General features: G+C 50.5%; 6 protein-coding genes across 6 annotated transcripts; 4 read left to right on the plus strand and 2 right to left on the minus strand.

Annotated features, from left to right (window-relative positions):
• Nucleotides 1–622: 622 nt before the first annotated feature.
• TRIVIDRAFT_64276 (uncharacterized protein) lies at nucleotides 623–2002 on the minus strand (the record flags this gene model as incomplete). The annotated part of the gene is made up of 3 exons (XM_014102029.1): nucleotides 623–1429; nucleotides 1510–1703; nucleotides 1771–2002. The coding sequence occupies 3 exons, from the start codon at nucleotides 2000–2002 to the stop codon at nucleotides 623–625; spliced, it is 1233 nt and encodes a 410-aa protein (XP_013957504.1).
• Nucleotides 2003–2673: 671 nt separating this feature from the next.
• Nucleotides 2674–3635, plus strand: TRIVIDRAFT_215770 (uncharacterized protein; the record flags this gene model as incomplete). The annotated part of the gene is made up of 1 exon (XM_014102030.1): nucleotides 2674–3635. One exon carries the CDS (start codon nucleotides 2833–2835, stop codon nucleotides 3454–3456), a length of 624 nt encoding a protein of 207 aa, XP_013957505.1.
• A 1732-nt stretch (nucleotides 3636–5367) lies between these two features.
• Nucleotides 5368–6531, plus strand: TRIVIDRAFT_64274 (uncharacterized protein; the record flags this gene model as incomplete). Its single annotated transcript, XM_014102031.1, has 5 exons — nucleotides 5368–5504; nucleotides 5628–5640; nucleotides 6016–6051; nucleotides 6136–6324; nucleotides 6394–6531. 5 exons carry the CDS (start codon nucleotides 5368–5370, stop codon nucleotides 6529–6531), a joined length of 513 nt encoding a protein of 170 aa, XP_013957506.1.
• Nucleotides 6532–6601: 70 nt separating this feature from the next.
• On the plus strand, nucleotides 6602–9495 carry TRIVIDRAFT_178714 (uncharacterized protein; the record flags this gene model as incomplete). The annotated part of the gene is made up of 7 exons (XM_014102032.1): nucleotides 6602–7395; nucleotides 7556–7664; nucleotides 7758–7848; nucleotides 7904–8302; nucleotides 8385–8823; nucleotides 8883–9052; nucleotides 9112–9495. The coding sequence occupies 7 exons, from the start codon at nucleotides 7313–7315 to the stop codon at nucleotides 9135–9137; spliced, it is 1317 nt and encodes a 438-aa protein (XP_013957507.1).
• A 376-nt stretch (nucleotides 9496–9871) lies between these two features.
• On the minus strand, nucleotides 9872–13933 carry TRIVIDRAFT_208741 (uncharacterized protein; the record flags this gene model as incomplete). Its single annotated transcript, XM_014102033.1, has 3 exons — nucleotides 9872–10558; nucleotides 10638–12219; nucleotides 13201–13933. 3 exons carry the CDS (start codon nucleotides 13931–13933, stop codon nucleotides 10279–10281), a joined length of 2595 nt encoding a protein of 864 aa, XP_013957508.1.
• A 1465-nt stretch (nucleotides 13934–15398) lies between these two features.
• Nucleotides 15399–17460, plus strand: TRIVIDRAFT_37182 (uncharacterized protein; the record flags this gene model as incomplete). The annotated part of the gene is made up of 4 exons (XM_014102034.1): nucleotides 15399–15835; nucleotides 15890–16071; nucleotides 16112–17219; nucleotides 17286–17460. 4 exons carry the CDS (start codon nucleotides 15399–15401, stop codon nucleotides 17458–17460), a joined length of 1902 nt encoding a protein of 633 aa, XP_013957509.1.
• Nucleotides 17461–18439: the final 979 nt, after the last annotated feature.

Consider the following 18439-nt stretch of genomic DNA (forward strand, 5'->3'; position numbering starts at 1 on the left):
ATACACTGGAACTTGTGCTGTTGTGGATTGTGAAGCCGAGAGCAAAGGCAGGTGTCAACATGAAGTGACAGGTACAAATGTGATGTGAAGCACGAGCCTGACATGTACGATCACCGTGGTGTGCCGTGAGGTGAAGAGGAGTCCTTCTTGATCACTGAGTAGGGAGGAAATGCTCGAGGATGGTAATCACGAAAAGAATTGACAGTTGTAACGTTCGGTATTTAACATCTGGGGGATGATAATGTATCATTGGGCCTTTCTGCGTCAACAAAAAGGCAAAACGGTAAAACGCGTAGTTCCGATATCGTATTCAATACTCGATATCGGCTAAAACGTCTTGTCCCCCCGTTTTCGCACGTGTATATCACATTACTGGAGCCCATGTTCTTGGACATTTACCGAGGATAAGATATGTATAAGCGTAAAGTATGTATGCGTATGTATATCCATTTGTATAATTGCTACGGATAGGCATGGCGACAATGTGAGAAGCGGAGCTTACCTTTGGGCTAAGGTAGGCATAGGTAGGTAGAGAAGATCTTACCTTAGTAGGTAGGCTTGGAGATGATAAGATAAGATTAACGCTATGAATGTGCAAGAATGTAAGCTAGATTGCATCTGGTCAGTTGAGATCGAAGTCATCGACTGGCTCAAGGAGCTTGCAGATGTTCCAGTGCAAGATGTCGCGCGCTGCAATTGAATCCTCCACGCTGTCATGTCCCTTGCCCTTAACTTGGATGTCTCGCCCAAGCCTCTCTTTCGCCAGTGCTTTCAGTGATAGCCCCCCTCTCTGTTTTGGCGCCGCAGGACCCTTTTCATCGGGCCCTTGTTGAGTGTCTGTCACCTCGTTTTGGAGCTGCTGGTCACCGGCCAGGGCCTCAGAAGTTTGTTCTGCTTGCTTGCCCTGTTTGTCCTCCTCTGGCGGCCTGTTTGCTTTTTCGACCAAGTACGTGTCGATAATGAGTGGGTGAATCCAACGCAAAGAGGTGAGATCAGAGTTGGCGCCGTGTCCAATGACTACGGTATTGGGGCCGATGAACTCCCAGAGGGCATTTCTAGCACTGGCACGGCCCAGTAGGCACGATCGCGTGCGCCGTGCGTTCTCCATATCTTGTCTGGTGACTCCCGAATACTTTGTGTTGAAATGAATCATCTTAACATCAGGATACACAAGTTTATCGAGCAGGACTTTGCCTGAGAAGTAGTCGACAGCGGATACGCGGATCAGTTCGGATTCTCCTGTTGAAGCTGTTCCCATTTCACAGTCGATGACAACAGCAATTGCCGGAGAGCCCCTAGATTGGAAACCGGGTGTGTGGAAATATCTCCATTCCCTTTCCAGCTCACCGGCGGCATAGACTTTTGGCGTATGATCCTCCTTGCCCTGACACGGCGGCGAACCAGGGATGCCATTACAGCAGGTCCATTTCTAACATGGTAAATGTGAGCTTTGCCATCTCACTTGTATGAAGGGAGCGGGGAGTTAGGGAGAAAGGAAGAGAGACAAACTCTTTGAATGACTTTTCCAGGATGGTACTTGCAGTTCAAGACTGGCTTCTTAGCTCTTTTGGATGAGTCACCCTGGCCAGAACTATTGATGCGCTGGCCAAGATCCTCATCGTCGTCATAGTTATCATTATTTCTGCTTCCTTGAACCGGAGTCTTTGGTAACCAACCGGTCTTTTTCAACTTGTAAGGAAGATCTAGAAGCGTAATGTCAGCTTATATATATACATGATATTCTGCTGTCAAAAGGAGTGGAGCACTTACGGCGACTACATAGAAAACATCTCCGCTTGCGATCCAGATAGTCCTGCGAGAGCTGTTGCATGACGTAGCCGGCTTTCCGTAGGTCAGAATTGAAATGAGTCAGGATTTGAAGCTGTTGGATGTATTCTTCAGAGCTTTGAATAGGCTCGGGCTGATTGTCGCGTGAGGGCATGGGAAATGGAATGGGAATAGCCACAGGGCGGGCCGGCGCCTGAGAAGACGCGAGCGACATGGCGAGCGAAAGCGGGAGAGAAGCAAGAGAAAAGCAGAGAGAAAAAAAGAGAGAGAGAGAGAGAGTAGAAATAAGTTGTAAAGGGCAAAATGAGGAGTAGGAGTTGTATATGTGATGCGATGCGATGCTGAGAGGAAGGCAGAAGGAAGGAGATGGAGAAGGCAGAGAGGTGCCTTGATTAGCGGCAATCGATTGCGCCTAGTCAGGCACCAGCTGGAGGTTTGGCTGTCAGCAGTCAGTCGCACAGGGCGGCCTACGAGACACAAAAATGCCCGAAAGGCGGCTGAGGCTGGTGATGGCTCATGCGCATCGTGTAGGGTAGTCTCTATCAAATTGAGGAGCTATATACTACTAAGGTAGGTAGGTATTTATAATATTCTATACGTTGTCTCTTCTTCTTCTTTGTCTCCTTTGCTTAATACCGTGCTTTGCGTGGGTGTTTATTTCCAGGTGTTGGGTCATGCATCTTCCAGGTCATCTCTAATCATATGTCGTACAAGGCTGAGCCCGATGATATCGGTGACACAATGTCTCAGTCCAACGCATCGTCTATTGGATGACTTCGTCGGGTTAAGATGGGCGTCAGCAACGCCTTTTCCGGCCACGTATATTAGCCCATGTCTGTTTAACCCCCGCCAAACATTGAGGCGCGCCCTAGTACCGGCAGCGCTAGCAATAGATTTGCGTTGCTGCTACATACATGTGTACATCGCCGGATCCTATATAAGTCAAGGTAGGATAGATACATATCTACCGTCATTGAAAGGATACAAGGGCACGAACCAAAGAATCAACATTGAAACACAACATCCAAAGGCAGCACCTTGACCATGAGTCCTTCAGCTCTCGCCAATGGCACAGAGGCCGCCTCAGGGACGCCTCGTCTCGTCATTGAGTTTCCTCCAGTTACGGCAGCCGACAACCTCTCTGAAATCTCTGCCATCACCGAGCTGGTGAATCGTGTATTCATCGACGCAGAAGCTGGCATCTGGAACGAAGGCTTCGTGCGCACCTCTGACGCCGAGGTTGCAGACTTTATCCGCAAAGGCCAACTAGCCCTCGCCTATCTCGCGTCTTCACCACCGGCATCCGAAGACCAGGGAATTCAAAAGGGCCAGTTGGTGGGATGCGTGTGTGTCAAGCGGGCCTCGGACTCAATGTGCACTTTGGGCATGCTCAGCCTGGACAAGACACACCAGGGACTCGGACTGGGCCGCGAGATCTTCAAGTTTGTCGAAGAGTACTGTCTATCACTGGGCGGCACCACCCTCGGGCTGGACATATTGATGCCAACGAGCTACGACCATCCGCTCAAGACGAGGATGCATGCGTGGTATCTGCGACTGGGATTCCAGCAGGTGAGGCTGGGCGACTTTGGGGACGATTACCCTGCCCTGGTGCCGCTGCTGAGTGGACCTGTGGTTTATAGAGTGTTTGAAAAGAAGCTCAAGTAGACGGATGCGGACAGAAATGGTCGTCTCCTGGTCGAGGAATTGGAATACAGATGTGCTCACTGATTTTTTGGAGATCACGCGTCGACTTGTGGCCTTGATGCTTGTGTACACCGCCATCTATCACATTCCCCCAATAGGCCTGGCGTTTGGCTGTTTTAGACGACCTGGACATAGAGCCAGGACATGGAAAGATTAGAATGAGACAATGAGATTATTATCACATCATCAACTACTAAGAATTCTAAGTAGGGTTGAGGTTGAGACACGCTATCGTATATAGTAAGAATATCACGGCTTCTGGCCCGTCTTTTCAGCTTGAGAAGACAACAGGTGTGGAGATAACGGTGGATCGGGTCGATCTAGATTTACATCTAGAGACAATGGCAGTTCACCTCGAGCTGAAAGAGGATACCTTAGGTGAATGGCTCTTTTCTTTCGGGCTGCCTCCCTCTTTCACTCCTGGAGCCGCTTGGACCAGATCTGCATTCTGAGGGAAGGCATCTGCCGAATATGCGTTGACGTCGTTGGCCGTTTCGACTAACCGGGGCTCCCCCAAAGAATCTGCACAGGCGATCTGCAAATGCGCCTCCCGTACATACAGATTTCCACCCCCAGGCAACCAGATTCTTGCTTGTTTACTCCGTTTCCCCCGGCCGAGCAAATAAACAAGACACGCCTTGCCCCGAAATGGGCTGCGGACCACCAACCTGAGTCGCAAGACTCATACTATCAGGCCATTTCCAGCTGGACAGGCACGTCAGAAGCAGTCCGCCCAGCGATCGGCGACGACAACGAGCCAGACTACTTTCCCTCGAGTTAGAGACGATTAGTACAATACACACCCCTCGTGCTTCGTGTGGCTTGAGCCTCCCCCGGACGGAAAGGCGTTCCGGGGACGTGATTGGGCGATGCGGCCAGACTTCAGCTCGTTTGAGAACCCTGTATTTTTGTTGTTAAATGGTGGAGCTGAAAGAGCAGCCAAAGAGAAAGCTCTCTCTCGCGCTCCCCTTGCTGCAGGAGACATCTCTCGCCAAGATGCTTTCGGGCTAGCTCAAAAGTCTCTGTTCCGATGAGCATGTTGCGCTGTGCTGAGCTGTGTTTTTGCTTTGCTGGCTAGCATCGGATGAGCCTCACTCGCTGCAGCTTTTGGCACTTGGCGATGGCATCACTTGCGGCAGCGGGTAAGTCCGAGAGGAGGACGGTTAATGGTTGGCTGGGGGCATGTTTTGGGGCAGTTGGCGCGCGCCATTGGAGATTTGATGGGCGTAAATATTTACATAGGCAGATTAATTGGTGCTAATTAGTCCAGATTGATGACTTGGCAATGCTTGAGAATGTTTATGTGTGTGTGAGTGTGAGCGTGTGTGTGGTGACGTGCAGCCTTGGGGCCACAAACACTTGGTTTGTTTGGTTAGGTGGTACTGCCCCGTCTGAAGCTTCTACTACCGTTCTGTCGTCATGGCCGACCGCAGAAGAAGCATGGAGAAGAAGAAGAAGAAGAAGAAGAAGAAGAGAACATGCATCGTCGGCCACACACTAGTGCAGTCCCAAAGCATCTGCAGTAATAGCCGCCTGCAGAATTGATGCCGAGATGCTGTGCTGTAAACATTCAGCATACATGTACGGAGTACATATGGGGAAAAAAAAGAAAAACAGCAGCACTGCCATGATGACCCGCATCGGGGTCTCCGTTCGGCGAGGCAATGCCGCCATGCAAGACGCCATGTGGCCGTAGCGCTCATCTTTTTCCGCGGGATCGATGCCAAGCTGACGGTTACGGTAACAAAAGGGGCCCAAGCGTTGTTTTTCCTTTTTTTCATTCGGTCCCTTTGCATTGGTAGAAGATGAAGATGAAGCAGGCAGCGGACGGGGGCCCGTTTTGGGTACCGTATTGGTGGCGCCATTGCGAACATGGGGCTGGTGGTTACTGGTGAGGCGCAGGAGATGCAGGTGCTGCAGGTGCTGCTGGCCTTGACGTTGCGGTGCACGTTGCGATGGATCTTCAATGTCATCATTGTCGACTTGACTTTTGATATCGCATCACGTCGGTGAGATCAGGCATGCAGTTTTGCTTTGCAGCTTTGCAGCTTTGCGTCATTTGCGCATTTGCAGTGCCCCAGCCTTGACCGAGGCTCTTTGATGTGTTACTCGTACTGTCTACCTACCTACAGGTACCTATGTCATGTAAGCGAGAGTGATCGTCACGCCTTCAACGGTCATTGTCTCAGACAAGACGGACGCACTTGACAGCGTTGGGAGCAATGGGATGATTTCGGAGATACTGCCAATCGTCGTCTTCAGCTCTATCCCAGACCACCGATGCCCCAGTCCACGCTTGTTGCTGGGCTGGGGGTTTTTAGCCAAGCTGTATTGTGCCTAACACGGGTAGGGATGAAGGATAACCTCACTAATATACGAGTAATATCGAGCGGCCCGTGTCGTCTTGCCCGCAACGGCGTCGATAGCAGCCGGAGCGTTAGTCTTCTTGATACCTTGCCGTCAAGTTGACGGAGCACAGTACAGTAGAGGTAAGGTAGTCTATGGCATCAATGTCTCTAGAGCCTCTCTGCTTGCGCCTTGCAGTCAGTCAGTCAGGTAAGCAGCTTACATTAGTACGTGTATGATGTATCCTATGTATCCCATGTATCCCATGTATCCCATCTCTGCTCCCCCCATCAGGCGCCCAATCGCACTCCTGGTCGGAGCCGTAGACCGAGATACAGCCCGAGCAACTGGCTGCAACCATCCTGGCATCCAACCCTGGCCGGCTGGAACCCCGGCAGCCCATCGGAGGAGGCATCGTTTCTGGTCATCTCAATCTCAAATCCCAATCCAGCATCGCTGCCACCGTTCGTTTATTACGGGCTCGTTAGTGGGCGTTGCTAGCGGTTGAGCTGCAGCAGTAGCGCCTGTAGGTACCTGTAACTGCACCTGTAGCTACCGCAGAACCCCGCCACCACCACCAGTCCACCATCCACTCCACTCGCTATGCGCAACCCACCACCGCCAGCGCATCGTCACCCGACCTCCGCCCAGCGGCTTATTGGAATTTCATCCTGTCCGCACCCAAAGTAAAAGAGACAAAAACCCTCGAGACGAGCGCTCTCGCCACCATTGTCAGCTTCATCCATCCCTCGGCGCCTAACCTGCCTGTTGCACGCCTCTTGTCGCGTCTCGCCCACGCCCTTTTTGGAGACCCTCAGCCGGTATTGACATTGGTCTCTCTCTCTCTCTCTCTCTCTCCCCTCTGTTTTTCTTCCAATTGTTATTTTTTTCCTCCCCATCTTTTTGCCGCCCGCTTCCTTCACATGCTCGAGTAGCAGCAGCTGGCCTGGACCTGGACGATTCCATTCGACACTACTCCGTACTCCGTGCTCCTACAGCTCAAGGGCCTCGACTTCTGTCCCCGCGCCTCGCCTCCTCCACACCACACCCGCCATCTGATCATATCCAGACGTCCGCTAGCTCTGATTCTGATTGATCGACCTCGGACCTGACCGCCCAGCTACACGTGCTCTCCTCGATAAGATTGCCAGCGCATTGGGAGCAGAGCCAGACCTGCTTCCCGTCAACTCGATTGCTGCGTGCATTTCTGGATCGACGGCCGGGTAATTCATTTGCACGCGACTGCTTGGACCCTTTTGCACCCGATTTTCTTGGTGCATCTCTTCAGCAAATCCCCGTCGTCATTGCCGTTCTAGCCAATCCTCAGCTCCAACCGCCAGCTTAGCTCCCAACGGCGCGCTTGCTTGCGCTGCCTTGCCTTGCCCAACCGCCTGAACAACACCAGGAAAAAAAAAAGCTTCAACCAAGCTCCGAGTCGAATCTCTATCCTCTTTTCCTCTTCATCTCCCAAATGTCCGGATATCCAGCCTACAATGGCGGCGGCTATGCCGCACCGCCGCAGCAGCAATACCAGCAGCAGGGTGGCTACTATCCGTATGAGATCCTCCTAATTCCCCTTACCGCATCACATCCAACGCCGTCACGGCGATTGTGCCCCCAATCCAAACCTGCTCTCCTGCTTCATCAGATATAGGCGTATCTTGCTTCTTCGCTGCATTATACGTTGATGCTTACACCACCTGTCTCTCTCCAGGCCTCAGCAGCCCGCTTACAACAGCGGCTATCCTCCCCAAGGGCATCAACCTTCTCCCCAGCCCGGCTACGGTTACCATGCTCCTCCGCAACAGCAGTACGCATATCAGGTATGGCCGATGCTCCTTCACCCAGACGCATGTCGAAAAGCACACCGAGATGCCCAGGATTCTGCAACTGCTTACACCCAATGATGAATGTAGCAACCTCATCCTCAACAGCATGCCCCTCCACAGCAGCAATACAACAACTACGCCCAGCCACCTCCTCAGCCCAACTACAACGGACGCCCTGGTACGGTGAACGAGAATCTTCCAACTCAAACCCATGTGCTGACATGATAAAACAGGCATGCCTCCCCCCGGTCCTGCTCCCTCGAATGGCTATAATCAAGGACGCCCCAGCGGCAATCCTCCGGCCCCTCCGAATGGGCCGCAGAGCTTTGGCCACGGCGCACCAACAGGCTATGCGTTCCGATACTCCAACTGCACTGGCCGTAGAAAAGCGCTGTTGATTGGCATCAACTACTTCGGCCAGCGCGGTCAGCTGCGAGGCTGCATCAACGATGTCAGGAACATGACGGCCTACCTGGTGGAGCAGTTTGGTTACAAGAGAGAAGACATGGTCATCCTGACCGATGATCAGCAAAACCCCATGAGCCAGCCCACAAAACAAAACATTCTCCGTGCAATGCACTGGTTGGTCAAGGATGCCAGGCCCAACGACTCGCTCTTCTTTCACTATTCCGGTACGTTTCCACCCCTGCTGCGCTGGTTTGGCATAGCTGCGACTACCGCATTGTTTGGAGCTTACAAACTGACCACCCCTAGGCCACGGTGGGCAAACAAAGGACCTTGACGGCGATGAGCCTGATGGATACGACGAGGTCATTTACCCAGTTGATTTCAGGCAACATGGGCATATCACAGATGATGAAATGCACCGAATCATGGTCAGCCCCCTGCAGGCAGGTGTACGACTGACGGCCATTTTCGATTCGTGCCATTCCGGCACAGCACTCGACTTGCCCTACATCTATTCTACGCAGGGTATCCTCAAGGAGCCCAACTTGGCCAAGGAGGCTGGCCAGGGCCTGCTCGGCGTCATCTCCTCGTACAGCCAGGGAGATCTCGGTGGTGTTGCAAACAACATCATCGGATTCTTCAAGAAGGCCACCACTGGCGAGGAGGCCCACAACAGAGCCCTCGCAACCAAGACTTCTCCTGCCGACGTCGTCATGTGGTCTGGAAGCAAAGACGACCAAACCTCGTAAGTCAATTGTCCAAGTCTTGATCGACCAAGTTGTAGCTAACAGCGGTTTCTCTCAGTGCCGATGCCACCATTGCTTCACAAGCCACTGGTGCCATGTCCTGGGCGTTTGTCACGGCTCTCAGGAAGAACCCCCAGCAGAGCTACGTTCAGCTGCTCAACAGCATCCGAGACGAGCTCGCTACAAAATACACACAAAAGCCGCAGCTCTCCTGCAGCCATCCTCTTAGTAAGTTTCCCTTGCAGATATGTCAGGTAGGGTAGTACTCTTCCTAACATATTTTGCAGATACCAATCTCTTATTTGTCATGTGAAGGAGTTTCTCTCTCTCTGTCTTCTCTTAACAAAAATTAAAATGGCTGAGCGGTTCTGTTCTCGCGGCTACCATCACATTTGTATATGATATATACGTAGTCAAAGATGCTACGACCCTCTGAATAAACCATGATGGGGTGGTTCATCGGATTCGGAATTTGGAAAATCCAGCTGGTCTCTTTTTTTCCCCAGGGGTGCTTTGTTTTCTTATTCTTCTTCGATTTGTTCATGTTTAGTGCTCCTTATTACGGCCGGTCTTTTTAATGGGAATTCTTTTGGAAAGCATTCTGTTTCGGGTTTATATATTCCAGCACACCAACCTAGCAATCTAGCATCCCGAATTTATACAAAGTCATTACACTACATACCCTGCAAGCATATTACTACTATGCGGCAATTTGGAAGCCCAAAACAAAAGAAACAAAAAGGAAGAAAAGAGAAGCAAAAAAAAAACAAAAACATACAACAGCCGGTGTTCGCTGATGGTCACCCACTCAACTACTAATCTGCCGGTTAGAGGCTTGTCTATGGGGGAGCAGACGGGACCCCGAATTCTCCTCTACCTATGGTCGTATGTACTAGGATTTGACACTATTCGAATTATATAACAGCAAGCGAGGAACTACCTGCGTTGACATGCCACTATTCCAAGGAGTGCCATTATTTACTATGAGCACTGTAATCGCCTTGATGAGAGAAAATAACTTTTACGTATGAGCATACGAGCGCGTTGTTTAAACAAGAAAATATTCAACTGTGTGAAATAAAAAAGACTACCGAAAAAAACAAATCCAGTGGCTTTCCATCCCCCCCAACGCCATTGCTACCGTCAGCCCGATCCAACCGGGCGATTCCCATCCTATGCCATGCCAAAAAAAGAGATGCTTCTATCCTGTACATAGTTTGACCTTTCATCACCAATCCATAAACCGTTATCCTTGCAAAGCAATTCGTAAGAAAGAAGTCGTTAGCGTTAGGAATCAGATGATTGATTCTAGGATCGCCCCCCAAAATAATGATTATAAACACAAAGAAACCGAGAAAGAGAATAGAAAGATATATGTGGGTATTTGGTCTTTCATAACAAAAAAGGGGGAGATAGGCATTCGGTATGCCAAATGTATTGCGAACAATGCATGCTTAGTAGAGGGCTTCGACGGGGACAGCGCTGAGCAGCTTCAAGCGCTTGTCTCGGCGCTTCTCTCTGATATCGAGGCGGAGCTGTTTGCGGGCACCTTCCTGGGGAGCCCAGTTGCGCGCAGCGATGCGCATGCGAGCGATGAAGCGGGCCATGACGAGGAAGGCCTTGAGAGTTGTCGGGGACTTGGTGGAGGAGGGAAGTTCGGGTATAACAACGGGATGGCGGCTTTGAAGGACGTAGGCGCGGGCTTTTTGTAATTCACGGACTTGAGCTTTGTTACTGTAAAAATGAAAGGGCTTGGTCAGCAGGTATTTCCTACAAGAATGATACAAGGGGGTGGAAAAGGGGGATGACATACCAGGCCATTGCGACATCGAGTTGCAGCTGGACGAACTTCTTTGCATACGAGACGTCCTTACGAAGAGCCGCTTCACGCTCCCAACGGGCATGCATGAACTCCATCTGGAGCATCATGTCGCTCGACTTCTGCCTATGCTGCGCCTCTGTGTTCTCAGCCGCCCTCACAATGGTGTTCAACACATCGTCCGCGCTGCCGCGATGGCGACGCTGCGCCTGCACCTCCTGCGCCTCCCTCTTCAGGAGTTGAAGATCTTTCTGCAGCTTCTCGGCGCTCACACGATACGCCGCCCGCTCGCTGCGGGTGCGCTCGAGCTTTTGCCGCAGGGCGGCCTCTGAAGCGACGAAGTTTTCAATCAGTTTCTCCTGCTGCAAAACCTCCTGCTCGAGGCTTTCAATCTCAGCTTGGCTCTTTCGCAACTGCTGGCTCTGCTTGTTGGTTTCCGTACGAGATGCGGTGGCAGCATCACGCTCACGTTTGGCCTTTTCCAGTTTTTGTACCAGGCGCTGCATTGCGAGCTCATGTTGGGTTGCCATTTCCTCAGCATCTTCTTCTGCCTTCTCGAGCAAGTCTTCCATAGCTGACTTTTCGTCCTCGAAGTCAATTAGCTTTTGCTGGAGCTCTTTGATGGTCTGCGACGCCTTATTCTCGGCGACGCCACGTATTTCGAGTTCCTCGACTCGGTTGACCTGTGCCTGATAGTCGATCTTCGCCTGGCGCAACTCATCGCGGACAGTAGACAGCTCACTGCGAACCTGAGTCAGAAGGCCTTGGCGTGTGTCCAGCGCCTCCTGAAGATCGTCGATTTGACGAGTTAGCACCTTCTCTTCGCTCCGGTGGCGATCAGCCTCGATCTGCATCACTTCTTGAAGCCTGGTCTCCTTATTAGAGAGAGAACCTTCAGCTTGACGTAGACGGTCTACTGTGCGTTGAAGACCGGCAGCCTTTTCCTCGGCTTGCTCTCGCTTTGATTCGAGCCTCCTCTTTTCAGTCTCCCACTCTGTGCTGTCGTTATCATAGAGATTGTCCTTTTCCCGTATCACTGCCCTCAGATCCAAAATCTCCGCCTCCAAGTTGCGAATTTCCGCCTTCAGATTTGACATCTGTGCCTGATAGGTCGAGATCTCGTCGTCTAGCCTCTGGATTTCGTCATCGTACTGGGCTCGTACCGCATCTTCGGCTTCGCTGCTCTTCTTCTGCTCCTCAGCAAGCATCCTCTCCAGGTTGTGAGCTTGAGCCTCTAATTTCTGGAGATCGCCGGCTTTCTTCTTTTCCTCTGCCAACATCTTCTCCAGAGTGTAGACCTCGCCCTCCAACTTTTGGCGTTCAAAATCTTGATTGGTACGCCCAAAGCCGCTGAACCCGAAGCCGCTGTGCCCGAAGCCACTTTGGCCAAAGCCGTTCCCAAAGCCATTCCCAAAGCCGCTGTGCTTCTGGCGTAAATCTTGCACAGTCGTTTCGAGGTTGTTGTTGGCCGTCTGGAGCTTCTCGTTTGCTGCCTGGAGACTGTCGTTCGCCGCTTGGAGATTGTCGACTTCGGCAAGGAGTGTTGCTGCCTGTTGCTCTATTGCCACATACTCCTCTATGGTCGCTTGAAGATTGCCATTATCCATGGCTAGCTTTGCGGCCTTCTTCTCCAAAGTCAGAAGCTCCCCCTGTAGCTGGGAGATCTTCTGCTCACGCTGTCGGGATAGCCCCTTGGGAACGAACGACACATTTGCCCTCTCTTCCTCGAACTCATCTAGAACCCTCTCGGCCTTTTCCTTTTGAGACAAAGCAGAATTTAACCTCCTCTTTGTCTCTTCGAGGTCGTACAGCCTCCTCTCCTGCTCCTGTATTGTGTGTTGCTTTTCACGGAGCTCGGCTTTGAGTTGCTTATTATCGAATTGCAAACTCTGAACCTGATTTACGTGGCCTTGGCCACGGGAAACTTGAAGCTGTAGATCGTCTCTCTCAGACTCAACATCCTGGAGATTCTGTCGCAGGGTTTCCAACTCTTCCTCCCGTTTTGTCATAAGGCCTTGCTTCTGGATGAGCTTACTTTCGAGTTCTTCAATCGTGCCCTCCAGTTCATTGATATTAGAATCACGATTTTGGAGCTCGGCTTCAAGGTCGTCAACCTTGACTTCCAGCTCATTGATGATGGCCTCCCGATTTTGGAGCTCGGCTTGGAGTTCTTCATTGATCTCCTGTAGCTCCTTTACTTTTTCTCCGCCGTCTTCGCCCTGAGAAACCTGGTGCTCTAGCTCCTCAACCTGGGCTTCGCGGTCTTGGAGATTCTGTTGAAGTGTATCCAGCCTTTCTTCCTGATCCGTGATTAAGACCTCTTTCTCACGGATCTCGGCTTTCAGATCTTCAATCTCGTCCCGCAAACTCTCCACTTGATCATCGTGATCTTGGCCTTGAGAAACCTGCTGCTGTAGTTCCTCAATATGGGACTCGCGATCTTGGAGATTCTGTCGTAGTGTGTCCATCTCGGCTTGCAGTTCATTGGAGTTGGCGTGCTTCCTTTTTGCGTTTTCCTCCAACTCTAGTCCTCGCTGGCGAGACTTCTCGAGATCACGCTCGACAGTGGTTATCTGCTTCTTGAACCGTTGAAGCTCCCTCTGCATTGTGACCTTTTCCACTTTGAGCTCCGTGTTTTCCTTTAGAGCTGCTTCATTATAGCCAGGGCCTGCTTTCATGAGGGCATCATTTAAAAACTGGATTTTAAGCTTGAGACCAAAGTTCTCCTTCTCGAGCTTGTCAATGACATTTTCTTGCTCGCGTAGAGACAATTGTTTTCCGTCCTGCAGAGGGCCCATGTCTCCATCCCTGCGTGGTGGGGGACCTAACGGCGTCGAGGAGATGCTGCTGGCTAAGACTTGTGGCGTATCGAGGTATGACGCATTGCGTGCTGAGTAGGCGGAAAAGTCCATTTGCGGCATCGGGGTCATCTCGTCCTCGTCGATTGTCCTCAGTGCGACCGGTGTGGTGGTAGCGGCGGCGTTATTCTCTTTCCCATTCCTCCGTGTGCTGTTCATTGTAGCGGACTTGAGTAGTGGTGTAAATTCTCCGCCTCCAATGTTCGATGGCAGGTTTGGACGATCAGCAAGCGGTCCCTTCCGGCGGGGCGTTCTGAAGCCTGTGCGTCTGCCATTGCGGAGTCGCTGTAGCAAGTCATCATCTTTGTCTGGGGCTATAAATGATGCTTCGGGAGAAATGTCTGAGATATCGGGCAGTCGGCTAAGATATGTCGCGTCACCGGCATTGCTTCGTGGCGTGTCGAGGATGCCGCCAAAGCCTTGGTGGGCCATTTCGGCGGCGTGGTTTGAAAGAGTCGTGGGATTGTGTGAGATATTCGTGGGTGCGATTCGAGGTCAAACTTCATAGGATGCCTATCGTGGGATGAAGTCGAGCTGAGCGCAAGATGTAGTAGATCTGCTCGATGAATGATGACTGGATTCGGAGAGTCAAGGAAGGCGTGGAGTAGCAATAACCAATATTGTGAGCTGCGCGCGACTTGCACAAGTAAATTGGAGAAATTAGACTGAGCTTTGAGACAAGAGTGTGGGATGTTGAAGGCAGGGTTTCGCGTGGGAGAGAGGAGGTTAAATATGAAGATGTGCTGGTTGTTTATCGCGTTAGCCTTGTTTACATTCATGCCACTTTAGGACTAGCGCCACCAATGTTCGAGCATCAACCTTTCGGATTTTGCCCTGGAGTTTCTGATAAAACTCAATTGCTTTTCTGAGCTTGGAGTAGCCCGAATGCATGATATTTCGCTTTGCGGAGAAAGTCTACAGAATCCATAAAGCATCCCTTGGCACTAAATAGTACTTGGTAGTTATAGAATGCGGCTTCTCCCTTCCATGTGCTAGTATTACAGAGACTTATAAGGCTAAATCCTGTTACGGCAGTGTGTTCGTTTTCTTGACACTAACAGCTGGAAAGAAAAAATCATTTAAAATACATCTCACAAGAGATTTATATGCTTGACTTAGATATTCTGAAATATTCTAGGCATCTCGAAAACATGTTCTCCGTAAGAGGCGCACATCTTCAGAGTCTGTAACATGGAGCCCATTTATGGAAGTTTGGGTGCCACCAAAATTTATGTGGGGGAGAGTTTTCTCAACTTCTGCCACTGCCGTGTACGTACCCTGTGCAGCGGGAAAATGAGCAAAAATGGCGGGGTACCCCAAATGAGGCTCGTACAAGATTTTGGGCTTTGCCTTGGGTGACTGCTGTAGGTATATTAATACATACTTTGTATCATAAAATCAGTATCCAGGGAAACTAAGGTCTACGTACCTAGGTAGGTAGTTTTCTTTCCTCCGTATCTTATTTACTTTGCAGGAAATTTAAAATGCCCCCAAGAGCGACGCAATTGCCGCCGTTTATCCGCCAGTGAAGATCGCTTTATTGCATTATCTTTTCGATAGATGCATGAATCCCGTTTGCGGGGAAAGGCGGAACGCATGGCAAATGGTCAGGGATCCGGCGCAAAAGACCGAAATATGCGAGTAATCTGGGCATAAATGCCAGGGTTTGGCCATCTCAATTTGCAACAAAATCTTTGTCATTCTACAGAGCAGAGGGCACCAACGCTCCTCGTTTCCGCATCGATGTTGGCGCCCGAGAGCCCGCTGCCACCAGTTTTCCCGCCACGATAGAAAGGGCGGCGAGAGGAGCACTTTGTCTTGAAGGCTCCTGATACACAACACCTGGGGTCTTAAAAACTCGCATCATCTCACATAATCTGTGGATCGGTCTGCAGCTATGGAGCAGAACTGCAACGATGGCGTCTTATCACTGAACCAGGTGCCTGACGAGATCATCGGCCATCTGCTGTACTATCTCTCGCCCCACGATAATCTTTGCAACATCCAGCTGGTGTCACGTCGTTTCTACCACCTTGCCAATGAACCCCTTCTCTGGAGGCACCACTGCCGCAGCTCTTTCAAGTACTGGAACCCGCGGCACAGGTTTTATGAGAAGACGGCGGCACTGGCTCAAGAGACGAACTGGAAAGAGCTTTTCATCTTCAGAAGCGCTCGCAACCGGCAAATATCCGCCTTGTTGGATGAGATCATCCGGACCAAGGTTAACCGCGTAAGAGGCTTCGAAATCATAGGCCAGATCGGTTATGATGCCAAAGATTTTCTTTTGGAACAATGCCAAACACCTCCTTCTGCTGAAGATGGCTTGGCCAGAAGGTACAGTTCCTGTATACCGCCATCTCCATCTTGAATGCTCACACAGCGGTGTAGATACTATAGCAATGGGCTCTTAGACACCATCCACAAGCACATCGCCATTCAAGAATGGCAGTCGCTCATGCTATCTTCCCAGCCGCCTAGCATACGGCTGGCAGGCGAGCAGCTCGAAAGAGCTCTTGGCGCCTTTGACCTCTTTGTGCTGCACGATCAGCGTGGTGACCTCGATGATGTACGTCCTCTAGTCCAATCTTTACTGATGTAAGAGTTGCTAAGTGGATAAGATTACACGGATGTTTGATGAGATGACGGCCTCTTTTCGATCTTGCCACCCAAAGTTTCAAAACTGGTCAACTCGGAGAAAGGCATTGAAGCTGGTCCGCTGGCTTCGTGCACATAATTTCACCGGAGTACAGGACCCAGAGCGAAACTATCGCAATTTGAGAAACTGCTTAATCGGACAAGCATTGCGTCACCCAGACCACGAGTCCATCCCAATCATTTCTACCGCCATATTCTGCTGCGTGGCATCTCGACTCGACATCGATGCGAGGTGTTGTGCATTTCCAACTCATGTACATGCCATTGTGTACCCACCAACTGGATATGCTTTAGACGGCGGGCTTGTGGAGGAATTGGAGACACAGCCCCAGCGCATGTACCTCGACCCGTATGGCAGCGATCACGAGATCCAACTGCCATATCTGCAACTGACGTTGACCCGCCTAGGGTTGCAGGAGCACGCCGGACTCTTTCTTGCCCCAGTCCCGGCGCTGATGATGGCTATGCGAACGGCACAGAATATAAGGGCTACCTTAGCGAGGATATCAGACATGCAAGACCATGCACATCCTGAACTCAGCCAACTCATGCACGGAGACAGTAGAATGAATGCTGATGCCTGTCTTTACGCTGCTTCGTGGGCTACGTTACTGTTAACGCCTCCGAATAACTCCACGTGGCTTGAACGGTTGGCCAAATTCCTACGTCGATTCCCTGGGGCCTGGCCAGAGGACGTTTGGATGGTTGAAAAATACCTGTGGCCGTTGTATAGCAGCGTTGTCAACCCGAGAGATGGATTTCCCCGCAATATTGATGCTGGTTTCGGCAACCCGTGGCAATTTTGGCAGTTTGTACGAGATGCTGATGGCATGGCCCCGCTCGTTCATCGAAGAGATCTCTGCGATGATCCAAGAGGCCCTCCGTTTCAGGTCGGCCAAGTGTTTCGGCATCGTCGATATGGCTGGCTTGGCGCCATTACCAGCTGGCATGAAAGAGGGTCGCAGCAATCAAGCTTACGGGAAGGTTCTCACGATGATTTACTCCGGTACACTCACAGCCCCAGGCCAACCAGTTCTCACTACTCACTCTGCTTTATGTGCATGTAAGTAGCTCGATTTTCACTTCTACCATTTATTTCTTTCCCAATTGTCCACTGACACTCTCATAGAACTGAAACGGAGCCCGAACAGCATGTGGTGGCCCTGCGTAATGTTGAGCTCATCTCTGATCCTTCCCTGATTCGGGAAGGCATGTTTCCCTTGGCAGGGAAATTCTTCAAAAGATTTGACGTCGAGACCTGCAGGTTCATTTCCAACATCCGAGAGGAATTCCCGCTCGATTAGACCTGAGGGTGACTCGTTGTCCTGGCAAATGTGGGATTTGTCATGCGCTGGCTTTTCTTCATTGCCCTCCCCTTTTTTGTTACAAGATTTATATACCCCTGAGCATGAGTTATATGGCGTGATGGTAGACTGGAGTCAGATTTATTATCGGAGGCGTATGGCTACGAGGTCGGCGAGCCTCGCCACTTCTCTTTATTCCCCCTGGATCTTGGGATAACTGCTTCAATATAAATAATACCTCTTGCCACTTCCTTTTAAAGGAATAGAATACTATTATATTCAATATTCTTCAGCAAGATAGGGCAAAGAAGAGGATACAATGACATCTGAATCATTAAAGGAGTTCATTTCCTTCTAATATGGCTCAAGATAAAGTTTGGGCATTTGTCTCTATTTCGGTTTCATCTATTTAGGTGGAGCATATGATCAGAGCTGCAGAGGCATCATTGCTATCACATGCTAATTACAAAGTAGTTGCGGTAGACGAAAGAGTTAGTGCAGTACTAGAATGCGAAAAGGTAACTATCTTAGGGTCCGTCGATCAGGTACTGGCATGGATGCTTATATGAACAGACAAGAAGCCTAAGGCCAGCTGAGAAGCTCCGTCGAGCATCCTCCTGATTTCAGCTTCGCTCGGCTTCACTGTTTATCTACTTAACCTAGTATACCCTGGAGGCCCTTGATTAAACTTCTACATTTTTATTTGAGCCTCTCGTTTGGCCAAGACTAGCTCTCTTGCTTACTTATTATAGATAGATGTTATGAATCTTTTAAACGAATTAGTGTTTTACTTGCCAATTGACCTGTACGCGTATTAAATGCCGTGGCTTCAGCTGATAGAAGGTGTGGCTATAAGGTATTGTAGTAATTACAAAGATCGGAATCTATCCAGCTGGGTTAACCTTTGAGCTAACGGCCGTGAATTCTGCAAGCCTCCATTCCTTGACTTTTCACATGCTTTATCGAGATGTACATCCAA

Source organism: Trichoderma virens (assembly GCF_000170995.1).
Source record: "Trichoderma virens Gv29-8 chromosome Unknown TRIVIscaffold_5, whole genome shotgun sequence".
NCBI lineage: Eukaryota > Fungi > Ascomycota > Sordariomycetes > Hypocreales > Hypocreaceae > Trichoderma > Trichoderma virens.